General features: G+C 44.1%; 2 protein-coding genes across 4 annotated transcripts in view; one reads left to right on the top strand and one right to left on the bottom strand.

Annotated features, from left to right (window-relative positions):
- COL4A2 (collagen type IV alpha 2 chain) overlaps positions 1-17,009 on the bottom strand; it is a 134,695-nt gene extending 117,686 nt beyond the window's left edge. Inside the window, exons 1-3 of one of the 3 annotated variants that reach the window (XM_057390082.1) lie at positions 16,956-17,009; positions 16,459-16,562; positions 16,261-16,321 (exon numbers count right to left, since the gene is read on the bottom strand). In XM_057390082.1, coding sequence (XP_057246065.1) covers positions 16,261-16,321; positions 16,459-16,502 — 105 coding nt within the window. In that variant the 5' untranslated portion in view covers positions 16,503-16,562; positions 16,956-17,009. Of the gene's footprint in view, positions 1-16,260; positions 16,322-16,458; positions 16,821-16,855; positions 16,913-16,955 lie in introns of those variants that run through there. The other 2 variants (XM_057390072.1, XM_057390062.1) reach the window with 2 other exon arrangements.
- A 54-nt stretch (positions 17,010-17,063) lies between these two features.
- The window catches only part of COL4A1 (collagen type IV alpha 1 chain), a 115,620-nt gene continuing 106,810 nt past the window's right edge, over positions 17,064-25,873 (top strand). Inside the window, exon 1 of the mRNA XM_057390111.1 lies at positions 17,064-17,287. Coding sequence (XP_057246094.1) covers positions 17,225-17,287 — 63 coding nt within the window. The 5' untranslated portion in view covers positions 17,064-17,224. The remainder of the gene's footprint in view (positions 17,288-25,873) is intronic.

The following is a 25,873-nucleotide window of genomic DNA, read 5'->3' as shown; positions in this document are numbered from 1 at the left end:
TGGAAAACTGTAAACTCAGAAGGGGAAAGAGCCCTAAAAGCAATTGCATCCAGAGAGATGAACTTTGCAACATAAATCTTGCCAGTCTATGGTAACCACAAATTCATCCTTTGAGCCCAAGAACAGCTGCACTTTCTAAGTACACTGTGAGTGTTTCTTTGCATTATTTCGTCCCTAACACCCCAGTTTGGTAACATCCAATCTCCTCTTCCTATTCATTCTTTATAAACTTAATTAAAAAGTCTAACTGGGGAGAATTGTTTGTAAACTATTGTAAACAATTCTCTTGTCAATGGAATGACCTTTTTTCCTAGGTATCAAGTGTCACAGTTTGAGTTTCTCTCTTCACCCTGTGAAGCCTGTATTAGGAAACAACAAAGTAAACAAAAGAAAGAAAAGAGAAAAGCTACCAGCTGAACTTAAAGAACTTAAGGTAATCTCGGAGGTAATTGAAATAGTTCAGTAGCCTTTCTGATTAGTCTTAAATAATATTACAGGCTTCCTGGAATACAGTGCACTTTGTCCCAAAATTGCCAAAAATTTCAAATGAATCCACATCCATATAAAGAAAAGATGCTGCATTATGGACCAATCCTAATTTGTATTAGTAACCCTTAACAGACATGTTTGTCAGATGTCAGATTTTTAAAGAAAATGCAATAAAAATAAACTGCCTCTGTGATGGCACTTTTAGTGCTGACCTGTCTGTGCAGGATGGGAAAATCTGTTACTACCAGTGTAGAATGCGAGTATACAAGAGTCTCTGTATGACCCCAAAAAGGGGAAAACACCCTTTTATTTGTRAAAAGGGATTAAATTCCCACTTCCCAACMCTGCAAATTTGACAGTGATCATCASAGCTAGCTTTAAGAATTGGGATTTTGCCTCTCTGTACAGTGAAATKGCATTGACTGATGAAATTTTAACCTTACAAATGTCAAGTTCTGCTGCCCACAGGGAYATTGCATTGGCCCTACTCCACATGCCAAGTAAGACAATGAAGTTAACAACATCGGGGTAATGTTACATTTGTAGGAAGTAGGCCAACCGATGAATGATACACATCCAAATTTCCTCCTTTCCTTTCACAGAATTATTAACTATAAAAACATAAGACTTTAGTGAAAATAAGTTGGATTGTTATTCAAATAATTTTAAATCACCATGACTATCTTCAGAAAAAGAAAAGGCAAGAGAATCAACTGGAATTCATTACACTGTAAGAAGTAGGCACACCAATCTCAAGTTACTATTTTCAGCCTAGTATGCATAATAGGACAAGAGGGCAAAGGTAGAAATTAAAGAAAAACAAATTCCAGCCGTCAGGAAGCATTTTTCACATGAGAATCATAAATGTTGGAACACTCTATCAAGTAAGGTTAATGAGGCTAACAGCTAGCAGCCAAGGAACATCAAATTAGATGGCATCATGGGTGGATGACAAAAAAAAGGAAACAATTTTGCAATTATCCTGAAGGCAAAAATGCTTCTGATGCTCTTTGCCTGCCAATATACATAAAGGGCCATGCTTGCCTTTCAGTTAATCTGCAAAATCCAATAACCATCCCTAGGGCAATTGCACAGCATCAGTGACAGGATAACCTGGTCTAGGGGTTTTATGGAAGGTATGCAAGAAATGAGAAAGGAAATGTTATTTTTCCTTAATTAGCAGTAATTTTAAAAGGATGTTAATTTATACATATAAAGTACCCATATAATGACATAATGAAAATAGTTGAGCCCTTTCAACTACTTTGCAAAGGTAAGACAAAAGCCCAGAGACTGATTTTAAAGCTAGATCAATGTGGTCAAACCAATCTGTGTTTATTCTAAGAGAAATAACCTACTGGAGAATTTAATAGGGGCTGTGGTAGACTCTTTGGCATTGAAAAAAAACAAAAAAATACAGATGGGATGTTGCTCCAAAACTCACAGCCTACTTCATAAATACCAATCTTGCTTTATATATTCCATGTTTTTCTTTACACCAATATGCCACAGGAATCAAGTGTACTCTATCAATCTGAGCCTGGACTTTCAGCTGATGATAGGCAAGGACTACAGATGAGACATGAAAGACTTACAGTTAGTGCTGTGGGTCTCACAGAGTGTGGTGGGGTGTCATAGGACATTCTCTAATTGTGTGTTTGTTATTTAAGACAAACCCCAGATGTAACTTCACTGGTTGATAGAAAATGTAGATGATCAGTCTGGGGACATATTCTGACTCACTCTTCCAGGACCCTGTTTTCAACTTCTGGTTCTTACAATAAGACTTGAGCTTCCTTAAAGGAGGGAATGTGTTTATCAGTACAGAGAGATAGGACACACATAGGACATACAACTACAAAACAAGGAAAGCYACAAGATATACGTGATGTTAAGTTACTCATTATTACCTGAGGGAGGCTTGAAAAGCAGAACTTCAGTAACGATTAACATGAAACTCCACTGTCAGCACACACTGGCAGAATTTCTATTAATTGTTACCCTGAAAACTAAATCCAGTCAATCCTATTGTATTCTGTTGCATCTCCCAGCAACTAACAGAAAAGGTCAAATGCTTAGAGCCTGACCCAAAGTGTGCTTAAATCTRCTGATTTAATGGGGGTTTCTACAAACACATTGCAATCTCACTTTAAAACCTGCCTGAAAACATTAGATGATTTGATAGCACACACTTAAATTAGAATTTTCTGTTGAAGACATCATGCTGTTCTGCTTAAAAGCTGGTGGCACGAAATGGCTCTCATAACACTGTAGTTAATTATTACAAAACAGGGCAGCCAGGGGAAGTATTGTGTTTTTCAGCTTTAATTATTTAGACTTAAAGCAATTGGTCACATGTCCTTAATAATTAGACAGAATCCATGCAACAATATACTGGGATCTCACACCACTAATTCTTTACAAATCATGCTGAATATACTGTTTGRAAACATGTGACCTTTTAGGGCATGTTTAATGCAGCACATAGCAATACAGCAGAGAATCAACAAATGAGTTCCAAGTGAGCTGCCTTGGGTACTGTATCTGGGCTGAGTAGTATAAGTCACAGTGCATTTGTAAAATCTGCTAGAGGATTATAAAAGTTCTAGCTGCAGAAACACACAGCTTCCTGAAAGTAACTTTCATGTCAGTGAGGTAGCCAGCTCAGTAACCCACAGTAGTGGCAATCCTACTCGGAGTGCACAAGGATACATTTCTTTCCCCATTATTTTCAAAGTTGAGAGATGTTACAGTTAATATAAAGCCTGTGGCATGGGATGTGTGTGCTGAATGCTAAGGAGGAGGAAATGGTTAACCTGTTTATACACCAACAGAGAATGGGTTCCCTCTCCCCCATATGCTGGGCCAGACAACACAGCCCTTCTGCATCATCAGACTGGGGCATGACTCAYGAATTAGCAGATTTGAGGATGACACCAAGGTGGGTGGAAGTGTTGATCTGCTGGAGGGTAGGAAGGTTCAGCAGAAGGAACTGGAGAGTCTGGGCCAATGGGCTGAGACCAACAGCATGAGGTTCAACAAGAACAAGGGCCAGGTCCTGCACTTTGGTCACAACAGCCCCACACAGAGCTACAGGCAGGGGCAGAGTGGTTGGAAAGTGGCCCAGCAGAAAGAAACCTAGTGGTGCTGGTCAACACCTGGATGAACATGAGCCAGCTGTGCCCAGGTAGCCAAGAAGGCCAATGGCACCCTGGCCTGGATCAGCAATGGTGTGGCCAGCAGGACCAGGGCAGTGATTGTCCCTCTGTACTCAACAATGGTGAGGCCACACCGCAAATCCTGTGTTCAGCTCTGGTCTCCTCATTTCAGGAAGGACATTGAGGGGCTGGAATGGGTCCAGAGAGGGGCAACAGAGTTGGGGAAGGGGCTGGAGAGCATGTCCTATTAGGAGCAGCTGAGGGAGCTGCTGGGGCGGTCCAACCTGGAGAAGAGAAGGCTCAGCAGGGACCCTGCCATTCTCTACAAACACCTCAAAGGAGGCTGTAGCAGGGGGGTCAGCYTTTTCTCCCAGGTGACCAGTGACAGGACAAGAGGATATGGTCCTACACTGGGCCAGGGGAGGTTTAGGTTGGACAGAAGAAAGAGGCTCTTCACAARAAGGTTGATGAGATAYTGGAATGGGCTGCCCAGGGAGGTGTTGGAGTCACTGTCCCTGGAGGTGWTTAAGGAAAGGCTGGATGKGGCACTCAGTRCCACGGTGTASTTGACATGGTTGTGTTTGGTCMCAGGTTGGACTWGATGACCTCMGAGGTCTTTTCCAAGCTCATTGATTCTGTGATTAACCTGCAGCATGGCTGCAGTAAGACCAACACCACAGGGAGGGACAGACAGCAAGTCCTGGCCTGCTCATGCTCCTTAGTCAATTGTGGATCTCACCTTGGGGTTATGTTTTCATAGAATGGTTGGGTTGGAAAGGACCTTAAAGATCACCCAGTTCCATCCCTGCCATGGGTAGRGATACTTTAAACTGGAGCAGGCTGCTTAAAGCCCCATCCAATCTGGTCTTGTAGAATTCCAAGGATGAGGAATCCAAAACTGCTCTGGTCAACCTGTTCAAGTGCCTCATTACCCTCACAGTAAGGGATTTCTTCCTCATATCTCATCTATACCTAACCTCTTTCAGCTTAAAGCCTTGTCCTACCATTACATGTCCCAATAAAGTCTGTCTTCAGCTCTCTTTTAGGTACTGGAAGGGAGACATTTTTTAGGAGAGTCCATGAAGCTCTGCTGTTGTGGAGGCTGAGGGACAGTCTGATGCTCATGCTTGAAGCAGAGCTGCAGGAGTTCACAGCAGCCACCATTTCCAGGTCTCACAGCCTTGGTTGTGAGCTCTGTGCTGCAGCTGGRCTCCTAAGGGAGCTGCTCTCTTCTTCTGTTTGTGAAATGCCAGAGCTTCCCCTTTCCTCAAGTCTCCAAGTCCTCTGGTATTTGTCTTGCTGCTTTTGGACATGCAGAGATTTTGGGAACAGATAGATCATCGGATCAAAAGGTCAGAAGTCTTTCCTGCTTATGCTCTGGAGCACAGTCTCTGTGTACATTGCTCATTTGAAAGATGCTGGGACAGCTGATGCTGCTAACCAGACTCTCTGCAAAGGCTAACCAGACTATCTAAAATTATGTTCAGTTCCGAAGTGTGAAAAAAAATGGAAATTCCTTGAAGCTATGGCAAAACTGAGTTGGTCTTTTATCTGAGAAAAAAAAAAGCAACAACTTTGCACTTTTATTTTAATTCACCATTTCCCCGTGTCCTTTTGCAGAAAAACTACTTACTTTTGACTCTAGACATACTTGGAAGTAGGAAGATACAGTAGAATTTCTGTGATTAAACAGCAAAATTTTTGTAGCTAAAACAACTTCAGGTCAGTCTGACCACAAAAAGACAAAGAATGGTCCCAGACCTGGCTTCTCAGCTACTGAGGAACAGGACTTTCCTCAAAGAAAAGGGTAAATTCATATTTACAGAAATGCTGCAAACATTGGGGGCTCTTTAGATGATAGTCAAATAGTTTTAGTTTTAGAGTCCCTGTCCCTCTGTTAAATAAAAAAATCCCATTTTTTTTCTGTATGTACATAAATGGGTTTGTGGAGTTTCTGCACAAGCAAATGTGGTTGCCTATTACCTGCATACACACTGCAATTTCTCTACAAACTATGTGTGCAGGGTAAGCAGTGAAACCACTTGGCAAGTGCATTTTCATATCCCTTTCTTTCCTGAGGAGGATGACCTTTAATCTCCCCAAATTAATTATGCTGTTGTATGAAGTTATGCATCCTTGTCTTAACAGAACATTTTTTTTCGAGCCAAATGAAGATGAGCAGCCTCAAGTCTAAGAACACGTGTCCAGGGTGGATCTCACTCTGCCCCTCATTCATAACACATGATGACTGTACTTTGGTTCCTCTCTCCTTGTTTACACATGTTACTGGCTTTATGGAAGACGGTGAATGATACATGACTAACATGAAAATCACGCTGAACGAAAATTAAATACCTTGAAGAAGTAGTAAAAATTACATCATCCCTAATTTGAGATGCTGTAGTTCCATTGAAGCAACTGATGAGCCTCATGGAGTCCATCTCATGGAAACTAGATTCKATACACAAAGAGCTCCCAACATGCCACTACGATGTTTCTGGCTGCTTGAGATTTGGTCATAGTAGCTGCTGTATATTTTTCCTTGGAAAAAAGAACAGGCCAGATGGTTCAAAGCATGAAGCAGYGCAGGATCATGCAAGCATGTTGCTGTAGGGCTCACAGGATTCCTTAMTCAGACAAATTCAAGACTACAGACCCAATCTTCAAAGTGATTTATGATACAGCCTCAGGCTACCTTACTAATCACCCATCTTCTCACTTATGACTCTGTGTGATGCTGTGTCTCTAAGGGACAAGACAAACCTCAAGCAAGAGATTAGGGCTGTAAAAGCAGAGGTAACATTTTGTTGAAGAATGGCTACTGTCTTATCCCCTTGAAGACACAAGCACAATTATTATGAGCATGTAACAACAAGGAAAGTTTAAAGTTTCCCCCCTTACACAGAAAAAAAYCAGATCACTGTTGGGCAGATCACTCATTGGATGGATGTCATAAGATGTTTGGATCCCAATTTGATGGCATAAATTCATAAAAGGAAACAAACGTTAAAGAGAAATAGAACTTTTTTTCCTGGATTTTTCCCAGTCCATCAACCATATAAGTTTATTTAAATAATAATTTCTTAAAAGGGATTCAGGTATAGATGGTTTGATGTGTATAAAAAACACCATATTTCACTCTCTTTGAGTCTAATTAAGTCTGTTTACTCAAAAGAAAGGGATACTGATCCTTTTAGTCCCTGGGTCACTGAAGGGATGAAGTCCTAAGAAGTTCTCTCTTTATTCTYTAAGACTGAAGCAAAAGCTGAGCACATGGTCTTAGTATTTTTAAGGCAGTATTCATAGATTAATAGCTAAGGCGGCAAGGCTGTGATTCACAAAGAAATAAAAACTCTTGCCACAGTAAAGGAGTGGAATAGAAAAGTAAGAAAGAAACCTAGAAGGTGGCATTGTGTGACTGACAACTGATAAAGCCCAGTTCACATCAAATGAGGACAATTTAAACCTCTGCCTTCTGCCACCCACCTGTCCTTGACTGCATTCTATAACCACAAGGTAAAAGAGCACATTTCTTCCATGCCCCTCACCTAACCATTCCATGGAAAATCTCTCTGGAGAGTGGGGCAGTTGAAGAAGGTGCACTGTAGTGTTGACATTCTCCAGAACAGATTAAGGTGCCCTTGGGAACATAAGCCACCAGAAAACAAGTATTTAGCCAACTGCTACATATRCTAGACATTGTCCTTTCTTTGGGAAGGACTGCTCTTCCTAACACTTAGGCATGACAAAGATAAGAAGTAAATAGATTTTGGGTGYCTCTGCTTTTGCAATTTGGCTTGTGATCTGTTGCCATTCACACCAACTTACATGCTTATTTTTGTCCTTTATTTTGCTTATATAAAGTAGATATCAACAAATAGGGCATGATAACGCCTTGAATCATCACATAAAGCTTAAAACTATAAGGAGAGGTTTAGGTCTTTCTTGGCACAGATTTCCTATTCAAATGGGTGACAGTGCTGCTCAGTTCTTTTATTCCATCCTTACTCAGGTAAAACTATCAACACAGTGCATGTGAGAAATGAGAGTGGGCCCTGATTTCCAGCCAGTCRCTGTCACAGTCTGAGGCACACATGCTCTGTGTCTGTATGAATGCATGAAGGAGCCCTGTGCTGCACAGCCTGACCATTTAGCTGTCAGAAAGGTTTCACAAATGCTTGTTCTCGGGCAAGGAAGCCTTTGCTTGCTTTGCTTGCAGTGAGTTTTGGCCACACCGCAGGAGTCAGCACAATGTAAGGGACACGGGCAGTCTCCAAGGGCCACCCTGTTTTGGAAACTAAGGAGGCTATTGCTGTTATGGACATGGACAGACTGTGCCAACTGACCACAAGGCAGAGAATACACCTGGGACCCAGTGGTTTACTGTAAGGGATGCAGCCAGAGAGGAAGCAGCCTGTGTGCTTCAGCCAGTTAAGAGATAACAGATGTGCTGGCARCCTCGTGGGCACGTACACAGGACAGAAGATTTGGACAACTTCACACCAACTTCTTCACACCTATTCTTACCACAAACCTTCAAAGCACCTGGCGGAAACCAAGCYTCAGCCCCACACTGCAAGGAAAACGTTTACATTTCCCCATTCACTTCCTTCTTCCAGCCAGTGTCACTTCAGATTTTCTAAGTTYCATGCAGAGACGTTTGGGCTGTTTCCAGCAGACTGTTTCTCTGGCTGCCGGCTTGGGGAGATATGCAGGCTTCCCATGCTCCGTGGCCCCAGCGGCTATTCCCAGCCCTGTGCGGGAGCGGCATTCCTTTCTGCCCACTCCCTTTGCCGAGGCTCAGCCCAGGACACGCCGGCAGCCCTGGTGAGCAGCCCAATGTCCTCCCGGAATTGCTCCCTGGGGTCTCCCTACATGTGTTCAGGATGCCTCAAGACTCAGACCAGGTGTCTGAACATCAATTACACGGGGTCAGCGAGGCTGCAGCTTCAATGTGGGAATGCCTTTCCTCATCCATATGGGGCATGCCCGGGGACTGCACAGATGGAKCAGCAGGACCTCATGCTTTGCTGAGAGCCAGACACACACGAGTGTGACAGGGAAAGCCTGCAAAGCTTTCCCAGTTTTCCGTCCCTACCTTGGAAAATGATTCTGCTCMCCACAGCTGCAAGGCACAGCAAGCATGGGCAGGACCTGACAATGGATACCCATGTGGTACAGGCAGAGAACTGACAATTTGAGCAGATGCCTTTTTTCCTTCTTTTTACTCCCGATGAGCAATAGGTTTGTTTCCAAGCCTGTGTTTCCACAGGGATATGCACCAAGCAGGTCAGCTCTGTGTTGAGCCAGGAGCTACAGCCTCCAGAGGATGGACAGAGGGACARCCACACTGCTCAGGCACTGACAGCAGCTACACAGGCTCCCAGAGTTCCATCGGATATAAAAACTCATGCTGCATTTTGGGATGAGGCTTAAACCTGAGGCAGTCACTTGTTTTGTAATGACACGAGCAAGAAGACAAAAACACCCTAAACCTCAAAAAAACCCCAGCTGCAGAACAAAACAAATGTGCTGTATCCAAAATATTTCATTTTGCCCATCATTCCTTTTCTGTATATAGCCTGTGTATATATTGAAGTAATTTTGGTCAGCAAAGAACCTTTAAAAGTCTGGTGAAACATAAAGGAAAAGTATACTTGGAATAAAGAATTTATTATTTTGCTCCATCATCCAATGGTGAAATGTGGGTAGGACCWGTACTAGGACCTGCCAAAAATAAGCCAAGCCCTATTTATCTGAATGATCTTTRCTTGCTAACTTCAGAAAGCGACTTCAAAATAAAGGTTGGGATCATTTACAAACAAATAGGACGCCTGAAATATCCCAGTAAGCGTGCATCCTTGGTAACTGATACGATCTAAATGTTCTTCTGATCTCRTGTTTCTAAAATAAAAATAGAACTTGTTAGTAAATTTATATTGGAAATCAGGGGGTTTTCTTGACAAAAAGTCCCCTGYGGAGCAACTATTTCTGGAGAGACACACCAGATGACGCTGCCCTTTCAATTCATATGGAAGGCTCTGGTCAATTTTAAAATTCTGTCCCGGCCCTCCTTAAACRTGCTAAATTCCCTAAAATTGCCACTGAATTTTAAACTTACACATGTGCTTTTCCAGCTCCCTGCAGCCAGCTGGGCTGCACCAGGWCCTGCTGGCTGGCTCTCCTCAGGCTCGCTCCCCATCCCAGCCCAGGGAGCCCCGGTGCGCTCACCGGGCACAGGGCCAGCTCCGGGTGCAGCTGCGCTCCCAGAGCGCTGTGAAATGAGCTGTGTGGGAAAAGGGCTGGGACAAGTGGGGCTTCCCCCTTGGCCTGCCAGCAGCCTGGGAGCTCGGGCTGAAYGCTGGGCTTCGGTGCTGGCCGGAGCTGTGGTGAGCCATGCCTGACCTCCTCCTCCTCCTCTGGGTGATGCCCCAGCCTGATCTCTGCCCGTCTCCATCCCATGGTCCTGCCCTGCCCTCCTGGGCTGTGTCCGCCCTGAGTGACCASCTGGACCCGCTGCAGGGTAAGGTCCTGCCCACCTGCCCACCCTGCTGTGGTCTCATTCCTCCTGGCTCCCTGCCCACAGGCAGCAGTAGCCCACTCTGCCACTGGGCAGATCAATCTACAAACACATCACCCCTCATTCCCGGGAAGTGCAAAAGCAAAGGCAGAAACTGAGAGATGCCACAAAACCAGGTGTGCTCGGAAGAGGCAGCAGCCTAGTCAAACACTGTGACTATCAAAGAGGGGAAACGGCAACAAGAACATGATTCTGCTGACGCAGGGCAAATTAATCACACAAATGCAAGTTTGTTCATGAACTGTGAGAGTTTTTCCCTTGCTACACATYGTTTCTAGGATGTGAAAACAAGGAGCTACCTTTGCACTGTCTTAATTCAAATCAGCACCTTCAGCTTCCAAATGGACAAAAAAGGGCAGGTAGAAACCAATAATGTTGGTCCTTGGTCACTCAGAAATGTTTGCATGATAACAATCACATACTTTCACTGTGAGCTGAGTCAACTGCTGCTATCAACTAGGTGCTGCCATTTAAAAAACTGTTGATAAACATCAGGAAATACTGCAAATTTCACTGTGCTTTTTACTCCTTAGGAGCAAACAGGGTACTGTGAATAAAGCAAGGCATGAGAAGATAAGCTTCCTTCTTAGGCAAAACGATGTAAGCTACTAAATTAACATTGAACTCTCTGAAGATCTTGGATTAGTATAATATGATATGAAGAATGTTCCACTCCTCGGCCAATTTTTGGCTTGTCAAAACAAAAGCAAAGAACGAATTGAGAATAATCTGGTCTGAAACAAGAAATGCATTGCTGCAAAAAAAAAACCCCAAACCCAATACCAACACAAAATGTGCTCTGAACTAGTGAATTAAAATATAACAAATGTGTTTGCTTTCAGTATAACTGAATAAGCTACAATGCAGCTTTACATTTTGGGTAAGGCAAATATATTTGAACCTACAAATACCTTTTTTGTGCAAAATTTAAGAGCTACATAGTAGGTTTAGTATCATAATGCATAAAGACTTCCTGTGGTAAAATCACTACACAATAAAACCCAGATGTCCTACCTTAAAAGCTCAAGGAAAAGCAATGCTGAATTTCTGAAACCGCTTCAGTTACTTTCAGAGAAGGGTGAAAAAACAGCACAATCATCTTATTACATGACAGTTTACCTTGTCAGGGCTCTTGTCTCTCAGTACCAACATTTTATCTCTGAGAATTCTGGAAGGCTGACAGAACTCTGCCTATTCTGCTACCAAATGCAGCATGATGTATGATAGGCCAGTTAATAACTCAGCAAAATAGAACTAACTTGAATATATTACAGTGAGTATTTTTTTGAGCATAATTCTGGTCTATTCAGAAGGAAAAGTGAGTAAAGAACCTATGTGTGACTTTGCACTGAGAACTTAAAAAACAYGGACACATGCAAGAACCTCCTCACATCATCATCGCTGACTCCAGGGAGATACAGTATTTTACTTTTGGTGCAACCTGTCCTTTGTTCTTGCATGAATAATCTGAATCAGTTATAYGATATGCAGGATATGACTGTACACAAAGGACTCTCTAATTTATTCCACGCAGATACAGAATAAATGACTTAAAGAAATCTTTCAGGAAAGAATGATTAATTAGTAAATTAGAATCAGTAYCAGTTTCATAGGCATGGCAGCAAAAAAGAATTTCAAGGAAGGAACTGAGAAGTAATAAGGAAAAGAGACATTTAAGGGAACTCTTGCTGRTGAGTGGAGCAGGCAGCACACAAAAAAGGAAGGACCAAAATTAAGGAATTTAAAGCTATCAACCATGACTACATTTCTGTGTGTGCAATACTGGCTGTGAATGTGTTAGTCTGGCTGGCATCATATGATGCTGATGGGAGAAGCCATGGCTTTAAAAAAAATATAAACAAATTCCCRCTTGGGCAGCCATCCTGCTGCCTATCTACAACATGATCCACTCTGTGACCCTCACCATGGAAGGTCGCAGACATGGCTGTCCATGTCGGTGAAAATGAGGRGCTTTGGCTAATGCAGCTGCCTGGATGCCACCTCCTTCATCCAGCACTTCTCATCGCTCTCCAGGAAAGCTGCTCCTTTCTGTCAGCTCCATGACTCAATGTAGAAAGAGTCCTCTCTAAACTATCCAATGATTCTTCCAGGGTTCAAAAACTTTTTGAACAAAGCAATCAGATGTGCTAGGAGACTCYCCAAAATGCTAGTGTTTTTTTTTAAGATATCATTATTCTGTCTGATTTTCTCATGGAACACCACTCCTACTCAAAGATGAGCCCAATTGTGCACTTATTTAAACAGACACGAACAAGGCATGCCTGCCAGTGTGGCTATACCTCAAACGAAGTTGTTCTAAATCAGGATTGCAATGCATCGTTTTGGGGGATCTCCTAGGCTGTTTCTGAAGCAGCCCACAGGTAGGGAGCCTGGTATTTCCAGGAAGGGGTGGATTCATTTTTCATGCACTAAGTAGGTAACATGGGAGATTAAATCAGTCCATCAGATTGAAGCCTCATTCCTAGAYTGCCTGGCAGTATGCCTGCCCTATCACATTTTTCACACTGTGAACCCCCCTGTGCCTACATTTAGAGTGGACATGCGAAGCAGGATGGGCAGAGTGATTACTCCACCCTGGCCCCTTTCAGCCTGGAAATCCTGGGTTAATGTRAAAAGTCCTCCTGTTTCAACCAGACAAAAGTTTCCAGATGGAATAAAACAGGACACATCTGGGAAAAACTGGATGTGAGATAGCCCAAAACATTGACACATTTTAACTTAGAGCAATAACTTAGGCAGCCATGTCAGCAATCTAATTTCACTTTGAAACCAATAGAAGTAGTACATAGTACTGTTGGTTTAATTCTTTTAAAGAATTATTGTTTCTCCCACTTTGATGACATCCCCCATGATATATCCCTTTACAATCTCACAGAAGTGAAGAGAATATATCTCATGCACTACTTCTRCTGTTTCCTTTCTATAAATCTATATATGGTCTCCTTTTAAAAATGACAGTTGWGATCCGCCACTTGCTGTTATTTTTGCAAATGTTATTCAAACYTATTCTCTCACAATTTTCTTTATTTGATATGACAGATATTTCCTTCTTTTCTGGGATTCTATTGCTCCCACCTAAACAAAACTTGGAAACCCAGTAATTTTTGTTAGAACCAGTTTAAAAAATATACTAAGGGGGCACCAATAAAGCAATCAAATGTCAGAAAACTATTTAGGAAAAAGTATGCTTTAGGAAAGACAAAAAACCAGCGTTAGCAGAAGAGGCGCCATCTCTGAAGAGAAAAAAAATAATATCMAAGAACTCTATTTTGGATGTAATGYAGCTGCAGGGAACAGAAARGGAGAAGAAATSTATAAACTTTGTTGAACTTCAGGTAGTTAATACTACTTAATTTTACTTAAGCCATGTGAATTCTTAAATCTACAATTCAGGRTAGTTCCAGAGTTATTTGAGGCCTTTAACATCACTATCCAGTGTACGCCAAACAGTGCTAAAGATAACTGCGCCTGATCTGCTCCATTTGGCTGTCTGTCCTGGCATTTCCATTCAGGGACTTCTCTTCCTTAGTTCTTCAAGCCTGCAACCAGCATCCTCTTCTGTTGCCAGAGACACCATTTTTTTTTTCTTCCCCAGTTCTCTGATATCCTAAACATCCTCCTTTTTTTCTTCCTCTCATTTCTTTTTCTGCTGAGAAACATCCGTCTCCCTAACAGCCAGCAGCAGCCTGCCAGGCAACACATTCAAACTGTGAGTTCCACTCTTTCTCTCTCCCTCTTTCCTGGCCTTTCCTTAATCTCACTCCAATTTCTTCCTATGTGCAATTTTTCTCATTCAACACCACTTATGTCCAGCAGCTGTGACTCATTCACAGATATATGGCTGTCAAAGTCAGCAGCTCTGCCCATCTCATTACAGGCAGAACCATGACTTTTGAGTCTGGGTCCTACAGACTCTAATAATTTATAGCAGTTTTTTTTTTAAATTCAAGCTAATAAAACACTTCATAATATTAGCACATTGATCTTTGTAACAAATAGAAGATACAGTGTTACAAACAGGGTAACAATATGAAGAATATGACTGCCAGCAACCCACCTGCAATTATTYAGGTGCTGCTGCTTCCCACAGACACCCACTTTGTCACTTTGCAAACATATTTGACCAGAGCTGTCACTGCAAGGAGCAAGCCCAACCCTCCTCCCACCCCCAGCTGCTTCCAGTCCCATGCCAGCCCAAGTTTCTATGAATACAAGTGATGATCTGATCCAGGATAAAGTTAGCTCTCAGCCCTATTCTCTTTTGGGGCAGTGATTAGTATAAACAAGGAATTTTCCAATTCAGTTCACCACACCACTACAGAAAGACCTGGGTTGGACAAGGGAAGGAAGCAGCATATGGATGGAAAATAGGATAAATATTTTGGTGGCAGCTGAATTTTTCATGGAAACATGACCAAACTCTCCCATTCCCATTCACTGGGGTGTTTCATCTYCTACACAGACACCACCTTAGGAACCATAAAATCTGGGAAATTAGACCTTCAAGCAGGCCAATTTRCTTTTTCAGGGTTCTCTGGAAAAACCAGCATGTGGAGATTCAAGCAGCCATGACCAGACTGCATCCATTAAATGAGATATCTTGAACATCTCTTCAGTACACTTCTATTTTAACACACCAGACTGCAGTCTACTATAAGAACAGGAAGGAGAATGAAGTAGCTCATGCTATGCACACTACAACACAGCTTCATAAAAGGAGGGTCACACCACAAATGCTACTGGTTGATGTCAACTGATCCCAGTGATACCATTACAGGGCATAAAATATTTGCAGTATCACCAGCCTCCTGTTTTCAATAGCACATGGTGWTTTTATCATCCATTCAGCACTACGCAGTAGCACAATGTTTGTATCTAAACAAGGCAGACAAGCAGCACATGACACTTGAGGTCCTCGCTCCTGTCCCTTCCCACAGGGCTGTGGGTCCCCAGCCTGACAGCTCTTGCTCAGCCATGAAGTGGAGAAATCAACCATCCACACAGACTGATGGGCAAGCTCAACATTCCAGCTGTAGCTGTGGGATTATCGTGTGTCACACCACCTGCTGCAAAAGCCCTAGTGTTTCCCATTCCTCAATACACTATGCCACACCTACAAAGATGTGGCCTATCATACACATCTATATGGAGTGTAAAGTCAAGAAGTTGCACACGTAGGATTAAAATATCAGCAGGATAGCTTTTGAAAAAATGTAATCAAGGTCCCACTAGCACATGACCACAGAGCCTTACCCACACTTGTGGCTGACCAATAAATGCAGCCACAAGTCAAGCCTTACCAACCTCGGTCTCCTATACTCAGGCCTGATCCAAAATCTATTCCCCTTAATGACAATCGTCCCACTAAACTCGCCAAGCTTTGTAACAAGGATGTTGCACTCTCCTACACATTATCTCTCACCTCTTTCACATCTTTGTGACAATGATGTAAGAGTTTAGTAACTTTGCTTACATCAACACCTCAGGCAGATAGCGGTAACCATCTATATAGCACATAACACCTATTTTTTGATTTAACATTTTAATTTAMACAGCAATTTATTTACAAACATGCCTGTGATTTGTAGAAATAAAGCTTCACAGTCCTCAGATGAGGTTTGCATGTAACTGAAGACATTTCACCTGCAGGTTAACTCTACCAAACTACTCTTTGGTATGTACAGCACTGCATTTTTGGTGCTTTTCTTACAAAAATAAAGAACTTGTTGAGTTTGTTTCACTATSGATTTAACTAATTACCCAATCTGAGCAAAATTAACAGTGGAATACTTCAAACAACTTGACACTTGAAGCATTATGCTTCTCTGCTAAACATCACTTTGTTGAAGGCAGCAATCTGTAAGGCTTGCARAGATGATTTGTTAGTTGTTTCTTTTAATAGAAAGATAGATAAGCCATCTGGCAAGGAAAACGCAGTTCCTCACTTATTGGTAGCAAGGAAACCGCTTTTTCCTCCTCTCCTCAGTAAAAGTCGTAAGACGTTTTACTTACAGCGTCCACTTTGACGGCTGACAGCACAACTTGTATCAGGATCAGCAAAAGCCCCGTATCCCTGCAGGGAAAGGTGAATAAGGACGATATTGTTTTAAGCCAGCTCAAAACAAACACGTGATAACACTCCGCAGTTAAAGGTGACAATACGACTTTAAAAAASTTATTTCCAAAAGCCTACCGAGCGGAATTACTTACTGACAAAGGAAAATACGTGCACTAGGAAGCTGCGAGATGTCCATTTTCGCTGCTTCCCTGGCCGGGGGCTCGGCTCAGGGCTCCCTCCCGCCGGACAGCCACCCCTGCAAGGCAGAGAAGAGCCCGCTCGTCACTACGCTCCCCCCGCCGCAGGTCTCCGGGCTCGGCGACACCGCTGCCGGAGCAGGGAGCGGCCCCACGGGCCGGGCCGGGCCGGGCTCCGATCCGGGGGCAGCGGGGGCTGTCGCGCCGCTCCCCGCACACAGCGGCGTTGTCCCGGAGCGCAGCCACCCCCGGGGGGCGCGGACCCCGACGGGCCGGGCAGAGGCAGAGCAGAGGCAGCGCCCCCGGCCCTTCCCCGGCCCCTTCCGCCGCCCGCCCCGCGCCCGCTCCGCACCGCTGCGCGCCGCGCTGCCGAGCCGTGCCCTCCCGGGCGCTGTGCGCCGAGCAAGCGGCGCCTCCCCCTCCGCCCGCGCCCCCCGCGGCCCACCACCCACCCGCGGCGGGGAGGAGGCGGAGAACTGCGGCCAGCGGSAGCGGGCGAGGTTGCGCCCTCCCAGGGTCCCCGCCCGGGGGGGAGGAGAGGGGGGCTGCCACCGCCCATCGTTTACGGCGAGTCGAGTCCTTCGCCCCCGAGGCATTGCAGGCGCCGCGGCCGCGACGGAGCGGAGAGACGCGCATGTGGGGCCGGCCCCGCGGAGCCCCACTCTGAGTCGCCGGCGCCCCGCCGCCCAGGGACCGACGGCGCGGTGCGGTGCGCGGCAGCATGCGGCTCTGGCTGGGCTTCGGGCTGCTGCTGAGCGCCGAGCTCAGCGCCGTGTCCGCCGCGGTGAGTACGCGGGGGCGGCTCCTGCGGGCTGCGCGATCGGCTGCACATGCGGGACCCTCTCACGGGGAGACGCGGGACGGGACGGGACGGGACGGGACGGGACGGGACGGGACGGGACGGGACGGGACGGGACGGGGAGCCGGCGTGGGGCGGTGCGGGGCCTCGGCTCTCGGGGCGCTGGGGCAGCCAGGTGGGCTTCTCGCGGATGCCCGGCTGCCCCATCGCTCCGCGGGGCTGTGCCCGCTCGCCGGCCCGTGGCGGGTGCGGAGCGGGGATGGCAGCGGCTGCGGCGGGGACGGGCCCCGCTGCGCTCTCCCTGTCCCACGGCTCGGCACGGAGCGCCGCTGACTGGGGAGGGAATAGAAAGCACGCACCCACCCGGGACTGAGAAGTAGCGAGTTGTGTTTCCACGGTTAAAAAAAAAAAAAAAAGTAAAAAAGAAATAATATTAAAAATAGTTCAGTGTTGGTTGCTTGGATTCAAAGTTTAGTGCACGCTGCCTTTGACCCCTGCGGTGCGCAGCAGGCTGAAGACCGGGAAGGATCCTAATGTTAATGGTTAAAGTTGACCATGTAAAGTTTGGCATCTTTCCGCATGGAACTAAATTGTGGCATAGACTTGTAAAATCGAAAGCATGCAAGTAGTCTGAAAGTTTTGCTAAGGGAGCTAATTTTATCTCTGTGATAACAGCTATTAGCTGTCCTTAAGTTTAAAGGACTCTCTTTCCTGGCGTTCCTGAAGTATTTGGTCTGTCCCTTCTGTACCTCTAGGTAAAGGGCAGTTGACATAATAATTTAAAATAGATTATCATTTTGTGTCACCTTGTTTCCTTGCGTTTGGTGAGGTTCATACTGTGTTAGTCAAATTCAGGAGTGCAGAAAACTTGTCAGTAGCTGTAGGCACATGGATTTTTGTCATGCTTCCTGCTAGAAATGTAAGATCTTGTATTAACATTTCAATCAACAGTGGAAGTATGGGAAAGGRTTATTTTAAGCTTTTCTGCAATTTCAGATGAAATTAAGTTCTGTAATGAATTTTGATACATCTGCATGACCAAGGGGGTGGTATCTATGCATTGAATCAACTGAAGTAAGCAATGTGCTGAACTCTGATGTCTTGTCTGTTGCTCCTAGGTTGATAATATTTGGCTTACTGGGACTGCAATAAATCACTCAGTGGTGAATCCTCTTAGGCAATTCACCCATCGCTTGGCCTTAAGATGATTAAAATGTATTCCTTTAAGGTTATAATTAATTTTAATTAATTAGAATACTTTGAAGTAAATGATTTACATTTGAGTTCTAAATTCAGTATATCTGGAATATAATTTCCTATCTGTGAGATACACTCCCACCATGTGCTGTAAAGTGAAGTCATTGGGTAAACCATGACTCAATCCAAGGCACAGAACTATGCAGGGAAGAGGTGCTTATTAAAAGAAGATACAAATTTCAGTGTCAGTTGTACAGTTTGAGGTCTTCTGCAGCAACTGTGAAGAGGCTCTGTTCTGGAAGTGTCCTACATATGCTGGACAAATTGTTTCATTAAAATCAAAATTTCTTAAAATGTAACCTGCACTGTAATTATATTATGTAGCTATTCCCGTAATTAACTCTTTGTGTTTTAAACTGACTGCAGATTCACAGTTTCTCCTCAGTGCCACCAGGAAACACAAGTATGAGCTCCTKGCAGTTTTGCTGCCTTAGATAAACTTTCAGCTGTACATGGGTGGCCTTTCAATCAATTCAGTTCTGTTGCCATTGTCCCCAGCTCCACACTGTTGTCTGTCACCAGCAACCACACAAAAGGTGATGGAGATGGCTGCTGGCCTGTACCAAGMCAGGTGTGGGCGGTGATTGAGGGGCTTCTCTTTGGAGATTCTTGAGCCAGGCTGATGCCTGTGCATGATTGTGGCAGGGTGGTGTGAAGCACTCTACACCTGGGCAGGACCTCTTCTGCTTTTGGAGAGCTGGYGGAGCTGACCCAGTGCTCACATTGTCCTCAGATGAACGTGTTCCTCTGTTTACATTTCAAGAATAGTTGTGTTWGCAGAAGACTGTGGTAGGTAAGGCTGTGTGCAGTACTCTTTGCAATAGGCTGAATGGAGCAACCACTTTTCTCCAGAAAAGAAAAAAAATCCTGCTGGTTCCTTCCTTCCCCAGAATAGCTTATGCTAGCTAGCCCTTGCTAGTCCTTTTTTTTTTTCCTTTCGTCGCAGAATTGGTGAATTTGGTGGGCACCTTGGAGATCATGCAGTCCAACCCCCTGCTCAGAGAGGGGATAGCTATGACAGACTGCTTAAGGCTGTGTCCCACAGAGTTTTGGATATGTCCAAGGATGGAGACTGCTCARCCCCTCTAGGCAGCCTGTGTCAGCCCTTAGTCACCCTCACAGAGCTGTTTCTGGGGTAACTGGCTGAGACTTGAGGCCATGCCTGTGAGCACAAGAAAGTGCAGCAGAAGCAGCTCCTGCTCTCTTGGTGGTGGTGCTTCCGCAGTCTGTCAGGGCTGACAGTAAAAAATGGTTGTTACCTCTGACATATCTGTGATTGAATACATACAAGGAGATTTGGAAGGGCTGCTCTCACAGATGCATTTGACGTAGCAAAGCCAGCCCCTTGAGCCAGCTACTGTCAGGATCACGTGCCTCRGTACAGAAAGAGGGAGCTGCTCTGTTGCAGTTCCTGCTGGTTTTARTCTGGCACTATAAGGTGCATCCAGATGTGACAATGGAAGTTTAGTGTCTTTTATTTTGACCAATTATTATTAATRTATTAATTATAGCTAATTTGAGCTTTTGTGCTGTTCTGTGTTCTTCTCAGGAGATTTGTTTTCAGGTTAGGACGAGAGCAGAGTGGAAGACAGGGCAGTAGATTTAGATATTTCCAGGTCAGGATGAGAGACTGCTCCCATGAGATGGTTACAGGAGAAGCTTGTTTTGATGGATCTCTGCAGGGGCTCTCATTTCTGACACTCTTCAGGCTTCCATTTCCTTTGGAGAAAGTCTGTTTCCTAACATTAGCACTGCTTGKTTGAGAGTTGACAATGCCACGGAAACCCTGGTGACACATTTTGGTACCTTGTCCTTGCTGCTGCAGTGCTGGTCCCTGAGCTTTGTGCAGCCCAGAGAGATCTTCAGCTGCACTTTGGCCCTGGGTTGGGTCAACCCCACACAAGTGGACTGGCTGCCATGTGGAACAGAGGAGATCTGGCCACCACTGCTCGGCTGTGGGCTCGGCATTCCCTCCAAATTCCCAACCCAGCTCCTTTTTCTGCTTTTAGTCGTGGTGAAATGGGTGTTGGGGCAGAGCTGCGAGCAAGCTCTATGGAGCTAATAGGGAAAGGTGTGCCAAAACAGTGATAAAAGCATGCCTAATTTTTTCCAGAGGGCAGTGCTGATTCCACTGGTGCTGCTGGAGCTGAGTGTGTGGTGGCAGCTGGGGATGTGCTGGTGGGAGGCTCCTGTCCCTGGGCAAGCCCTGTATGCAGAGGGGTGCCCTGCACTGGCCAGGCAGAGACAGCTCTGCTGTGTTGTCCTCAGGCCTTCCTTGTGTCACCTCTCCTCTTTCTACATCACATTTGGGAGTCCATTCTGAGACCTGCAGTTATAAGCCAAAAGCAAAAAGAATATAATTGCTTCCAACTAATCGGAACAATTTTTGTATTCTGTTTTAATTTAAAAAGTGATTTATTGATATGAAGGTGTACAGGGTGCATAAACCAAGAGCAGATAAAAAGAATGACCTGGGCTTTTGGCATGTGTTTGAAGAGCAGTCGTGTGACTGAGCCTGAATCACTGGTAGCACTTCACTTGGGTGTGCTTTCACTGATGAAGTAAGGCAGGGTTGGGCAGCTGCCTWCTGCAGCAGTTGGTGCCAGGGACTGCCACCATCTTTGATGCTGGGACACCTGTTCCCTGAGGCCATCTGACATCCTTGTCCCTGAATGTCCTCAAGGACCTGACAATACCAAGARCATGTTTAACAAACCCTGGCAAGTGTTAATTCAGAAGGGAGATGTGGTCGCTCTGGTTCCAAAAATATGGCCAGAAGGGGAGATCCAAATGATTTTCAATGAGTGAAGCACCTCTCATGCTAKAAGAACTTCAGAGAAAAACAGGAAGTGGGTTTGGTTGCCTCTGCCAGGCTATGGTTGAGTGTGGGAGTCTGAAGAAGACAAGTGCAATGCTCCCTTTTTTTCCTGTTGGAGCAAGATGTCTTGCCAGGAAGAGGTATAAGATTTGGGGTGGCTGAGGGTGCACCAGAGATGGTCATGAGAGCTTGGGCAGGAGGGTGGGTGACCTTCCAGCCTGCAGAGAGCTGTGGTTGCTGAGGAAGTGGAGAGTGGTGGGCATGGGCTCACCTGTCCACCCCAGCAGTGGGGGGTATTGCTCAATATACATGCACAGAAAAATGTATGGACACTTCTAAGGACAAGGGGACAGGCCTGGTGACTCCTTGCTCCCAAAGGAATATTTTCATACCTGTTGTCCTTTCTGCCAACTTCCCCTCTCCCTCTGGCCTCTTCTTCTACATCATCATGGGATGGGGTGCTGGAGRCAGGAGAGAAGGGCAGGCTTTTTTGGAAACCTTTCTGCTGCCAGCTGTGTTGGCAAAGCAGTCCCTGAACCTCCCTGAGCAGTCAGTCCTGACTCATCTCCACGAACTTCGCTCCTGGAGGCAGCTGTTGAGTGTCAGCATACACAAGTGCCTTCATGGGCTATCATCCAGAGTTGCACAATTTTTGCTTCTGARTGTTTGTATCAAATGCCTGCAGCACCACTGCAGTGTTTCACTGCAGCTTTTCTGTTTGGTGTGTATAATCCTGGGTATCATGAGGGTGTGTAATGCCTGAGGTGATGCTGGATGTGTATTCTGTCAGTGGCCTTGGTTCTGTAGAGCAGTGTAGGAGAGCTGCTGTAGGCAGCTAAGGTTATTGTTCTAAAATGTCAGAAGCCTTCTTTAGGGATAGGCTTAGGAATATTGTTCTTTTTATAGAACTAGACTAAACAAAGGAAGATTCAACAACCTCTACACAAGAATAAATTGACTTACTTCATCAGTGTTTAAAAGTTACATAGTACACCCTTCCCAGAATTTCCGCTGACTTTCCCCACCATAAACACTTAACACCTTAACACCTTGCAAGAGTTGATCAAAGAGAAGAATTTRGGCATGGGCTGTAACCTGAATGGAAGAGCAACCTGTGGCTTTAGTGAGTAGCTGAAGGTGTGAGTGCTGCTACAATGTAATGATGGTGGTGGGAAGACAAATTTTTGATTTCTCTGGGTTGAATTATGACTGGYTGAAATTATTCATGGTGATTTAATMCATCAGGGAAGTAGGTGGCATTGATCCTTCAATGGTCTTTATATAACTGTGTCTTGGACAATGTGCCAGTAAAATATAGAACAAGTCAAAACATTATCAATKTGTGATTACTACTGTTATGCTGTTGTAATATGAAGTGAGTTGCAGTAAAGAAAAAGATGAGCGTATTCTTCATGAAGAGTGTAACATTGTAAGCCTTAATGTTGAATTWGCTCTTCTTAGCTTAGATGATTGTGTGGTGGTAGTAGGAAATATCCCTTTTCACCTCTGATTTGCCAAATTGGGGAGCAYCTGAAAACTTGTACTTATGGGTTCCAGTGAGAATTGTAGTCCTGCCTTTACGCCTGTGCTGGGGTGTTTGTGGTGCAAGGTGCTGAGGGCTGGGTGCAGACGGCAGGTGCTGTGGGAGCCAGCAGCTTGGGAATCTGCTCGGTGGAGATGAGTCAGCCCAGCCTCACAGCCCACAAAAAAAGCTCCCTTTTTTTTTTTTGGCTTGGCTTGCCTTACAGTCACATAATAAAAAAGACATGTCCATAAAATGAAATGAGGGAAGCCAAAGAGGAGCTCAAAAAGGATAGGTTTCCTTCTTCTTGATTTTCTTTCAATGTTACCTTCACATCTAAAGGATGCTGTTCTCACACGTTTGGAAATAAGTGGCATAAGACTTTCCATCAATATGCCAACTGTGGCACATAAAAYGTGTAACTTTGTTTTTAGCAAAGTTATTCATCTGCTTTTATGGAATTTCTGGTGAGCTGAAGGGTTTCTTTGTGTGGATTCAAGAGAATTACTAATCGTCCTCTGTTCCTCTCCTTTCCTCTCCTTTTTTTCTCTCCATGTGCATCCGCTGCCTTCACCTTTACTGCTGCTGGCAGACAGCCTCTTTCTTGCAGGGTCTGAGGAAGGGTGTGCTTCTTCAGCAGAACAATGTGAAGGACAAAATACAAAGTGCTGTCAAGTGTGTGGAATAAACACATTGCAAAGTAATAATTAAGTTTCTTTCATCTTTTTGTGGCTTTCATCTGCTTGTAGCAGTGACGRAGACCACATTTTGACATGAAGGTTTTTAAGACAGCTGAGAGGGAATCAGCAGAAGAAATTATAAGAGTTGTAAAATAAAGCCAATAGTTAGTTTAATATGCTGAGATTGGTAGGAAAAACTAGAATATTTTAATTAAAAATCAAATGAGTTTGGTTATTTGCATTCAGAAGAGGTGTAGTTTTTAACAAAAAAAATTGAAGCATGGTACAAACTATCCATTATCTTGTCTGTAGATAACAATGTATACTAAAGAACATTTCAAATGTTGCAGCTGGGAAGGAGAAAGTTTCTAGGAAAAGTGTCACCCCGGTGGAGATCCCTCTCCAGCTGTTAAAAGTGGGAGCAGAAAARATGTGCTGAAGAGTCCCAGTTTGCAAACTTTGTGCTTCATCTCTGAACTGAGATAAGGTGAAAGCCACAAATGAGGTCTAGACGTTGAACTTGCTTGAAAGGTGCCAGAAGCCGGATGGTGTTCCCTAACATTGCTAGAAGGAAATTACTTGAGGCGAGCTACATTCATCTCCTCTGGTGCCTTTGAACTCCAGTGTCCAGCCTTTTCTCTGCCCAGGGGTGTCTCAGCTGCTGTGGGATTTCTAATCCTCTGSCTACATGGGAGGTCTGAGCTTTCAACCTCTCTTCTAGTCAAGATGCCCTGACAATACATCTTCTGTACATGTGGGTGTTGTCTTAACTGGGGAATGAACCTGGTAGATCATTTCTAAATGGTTTAGTGGGAGAAAGTGTCCTAATTAATCAATRTAGTCAAGGGTCAATGACAATTTTTATATGAGGATTCTTTCTATAGATAATTCATATTGGAAATTCATATGAATGTCATCTTTCATGCAAATAGTCACTAACTTAGTGGATTTTTTTTTATTAGCTGGTTCTCTTTTAATAGATGATTTGTGGGGTTCTTAGTTAAGTATACAGAAACTAGAATGAGAAAGGCTTTTCTTTTTTTTTTTTTTTTTTTTTTTTTTTTTTTTTTTTTTTTTTTTTTCTTTTCTCTTTGTCGTGACAAATGTTTCACTTGTAGCTAAGGGATAGAACAAATTAGCCCATTTTCACTGGATAGCTATGTGCTGACTGGGTATTGTAAGTCTTCTGGTCTTATTAGTCTGGTTGTTTATCTAGTGGAAGAAAACTTGTTTTCTAGTCTACTGCAGACTTCTGTTGAAGTATTTGTTAATCTAAAAGCATTGAAACAAATGCAAAGGCTGTAATGAAACCCAAATAAGGCTGAAAAATTACACGTGTATGGACTGATGGGACTGTAAAGAATTAGAAAAAAAGTTTGAAGAAAAATTAATGCATTAATGGGTTGTATTCATCGTGCACATATTAAGGGAAAAATCAGCTACATGAGAGTAGATTCAAGCATCCCAGGAATTTTCATATTGTACTTGAAGCTGGTCCCTTTTATGGCAATGGTAAGTCAGTTATCTGCTAGCAGAACAAAAAAAGGATGAGTTTTGGCTGCTGTAAAGCCAAGACACACGTGCRAGCACTAATTGTGGCCAAAATTCAAAAGACTTTTTAGCTGTAAATACACATGTGTTTTTAGCAGTTTGTTAGAATAGACAAGGAAGAMTAAAGCTATGTAAATGCTTATAATGTAACAGCTTTACTTGAGAAGATTATCAGTAACTCWTAATTGAAACTTTTTTGGTTTTAGCTGAAGTGTGCTGACTGGGGCTGTATCTTTTTAAAAAACAGCTGCGTTTTTTGGAATCAACATGGACATTTTTAGGCAAAAGCAGGGAATAGTAAGAGGTATAAATGGAAGTGAGAAGAAAGTAAAAAGCTTAACACTACCCTAGGAAGTCTATGTTTTCATCATGTTTGGTGTATTTTTTTTTTTAAATGGCACAGTGATTCTAAGGAGTCAAGGCTGTGTGACAATGATTCTGAGGAGTCAAGGTTGCATGACGCATCTCCAGGGGCCAGACTAGAAACCAGGGCAAGAAAAAAAGAAAAAAGTCAGGAAAAAGGGAAAGAACTAAGTGCTAGAGCCCTGGACATAGTTTTGCTTAGCTGGGCAACAACTGTGGGAGCTGGCTCTGGCTCYTGGCCACTGCTGCCAGTTGTGAGGACCCTCCAGCTGGCAGTCCCAGCCTGGAAGGGGCTGTTTCTGTGATTGTTACTGATAAATATCAGCTGGGRGAAGGCTTAGACATGGATTCTGGTGCTGTTAATTCTTACGCAATGTAAT

Source organism: Malurus melanocephalus, unplaced genomic scaffold, assembly GCF_030028575.1.
Source record: "Malurus melanocephalus ecotype Western Australia unplaced genomic scaffold, MMel_1.1 scaffold_1, whole genome shotgun sequence".
Lineage (NCBI taxonomy): Eukaryota > Metazoa > Chordata > Aves > Passeriformes > Maluridae > Malurus > Malurus melanocephalus.
Note: the sequence above shows the minus strand (reverse complement) of the source record. Positions and strands in the feature narration are given on the sequence as shown.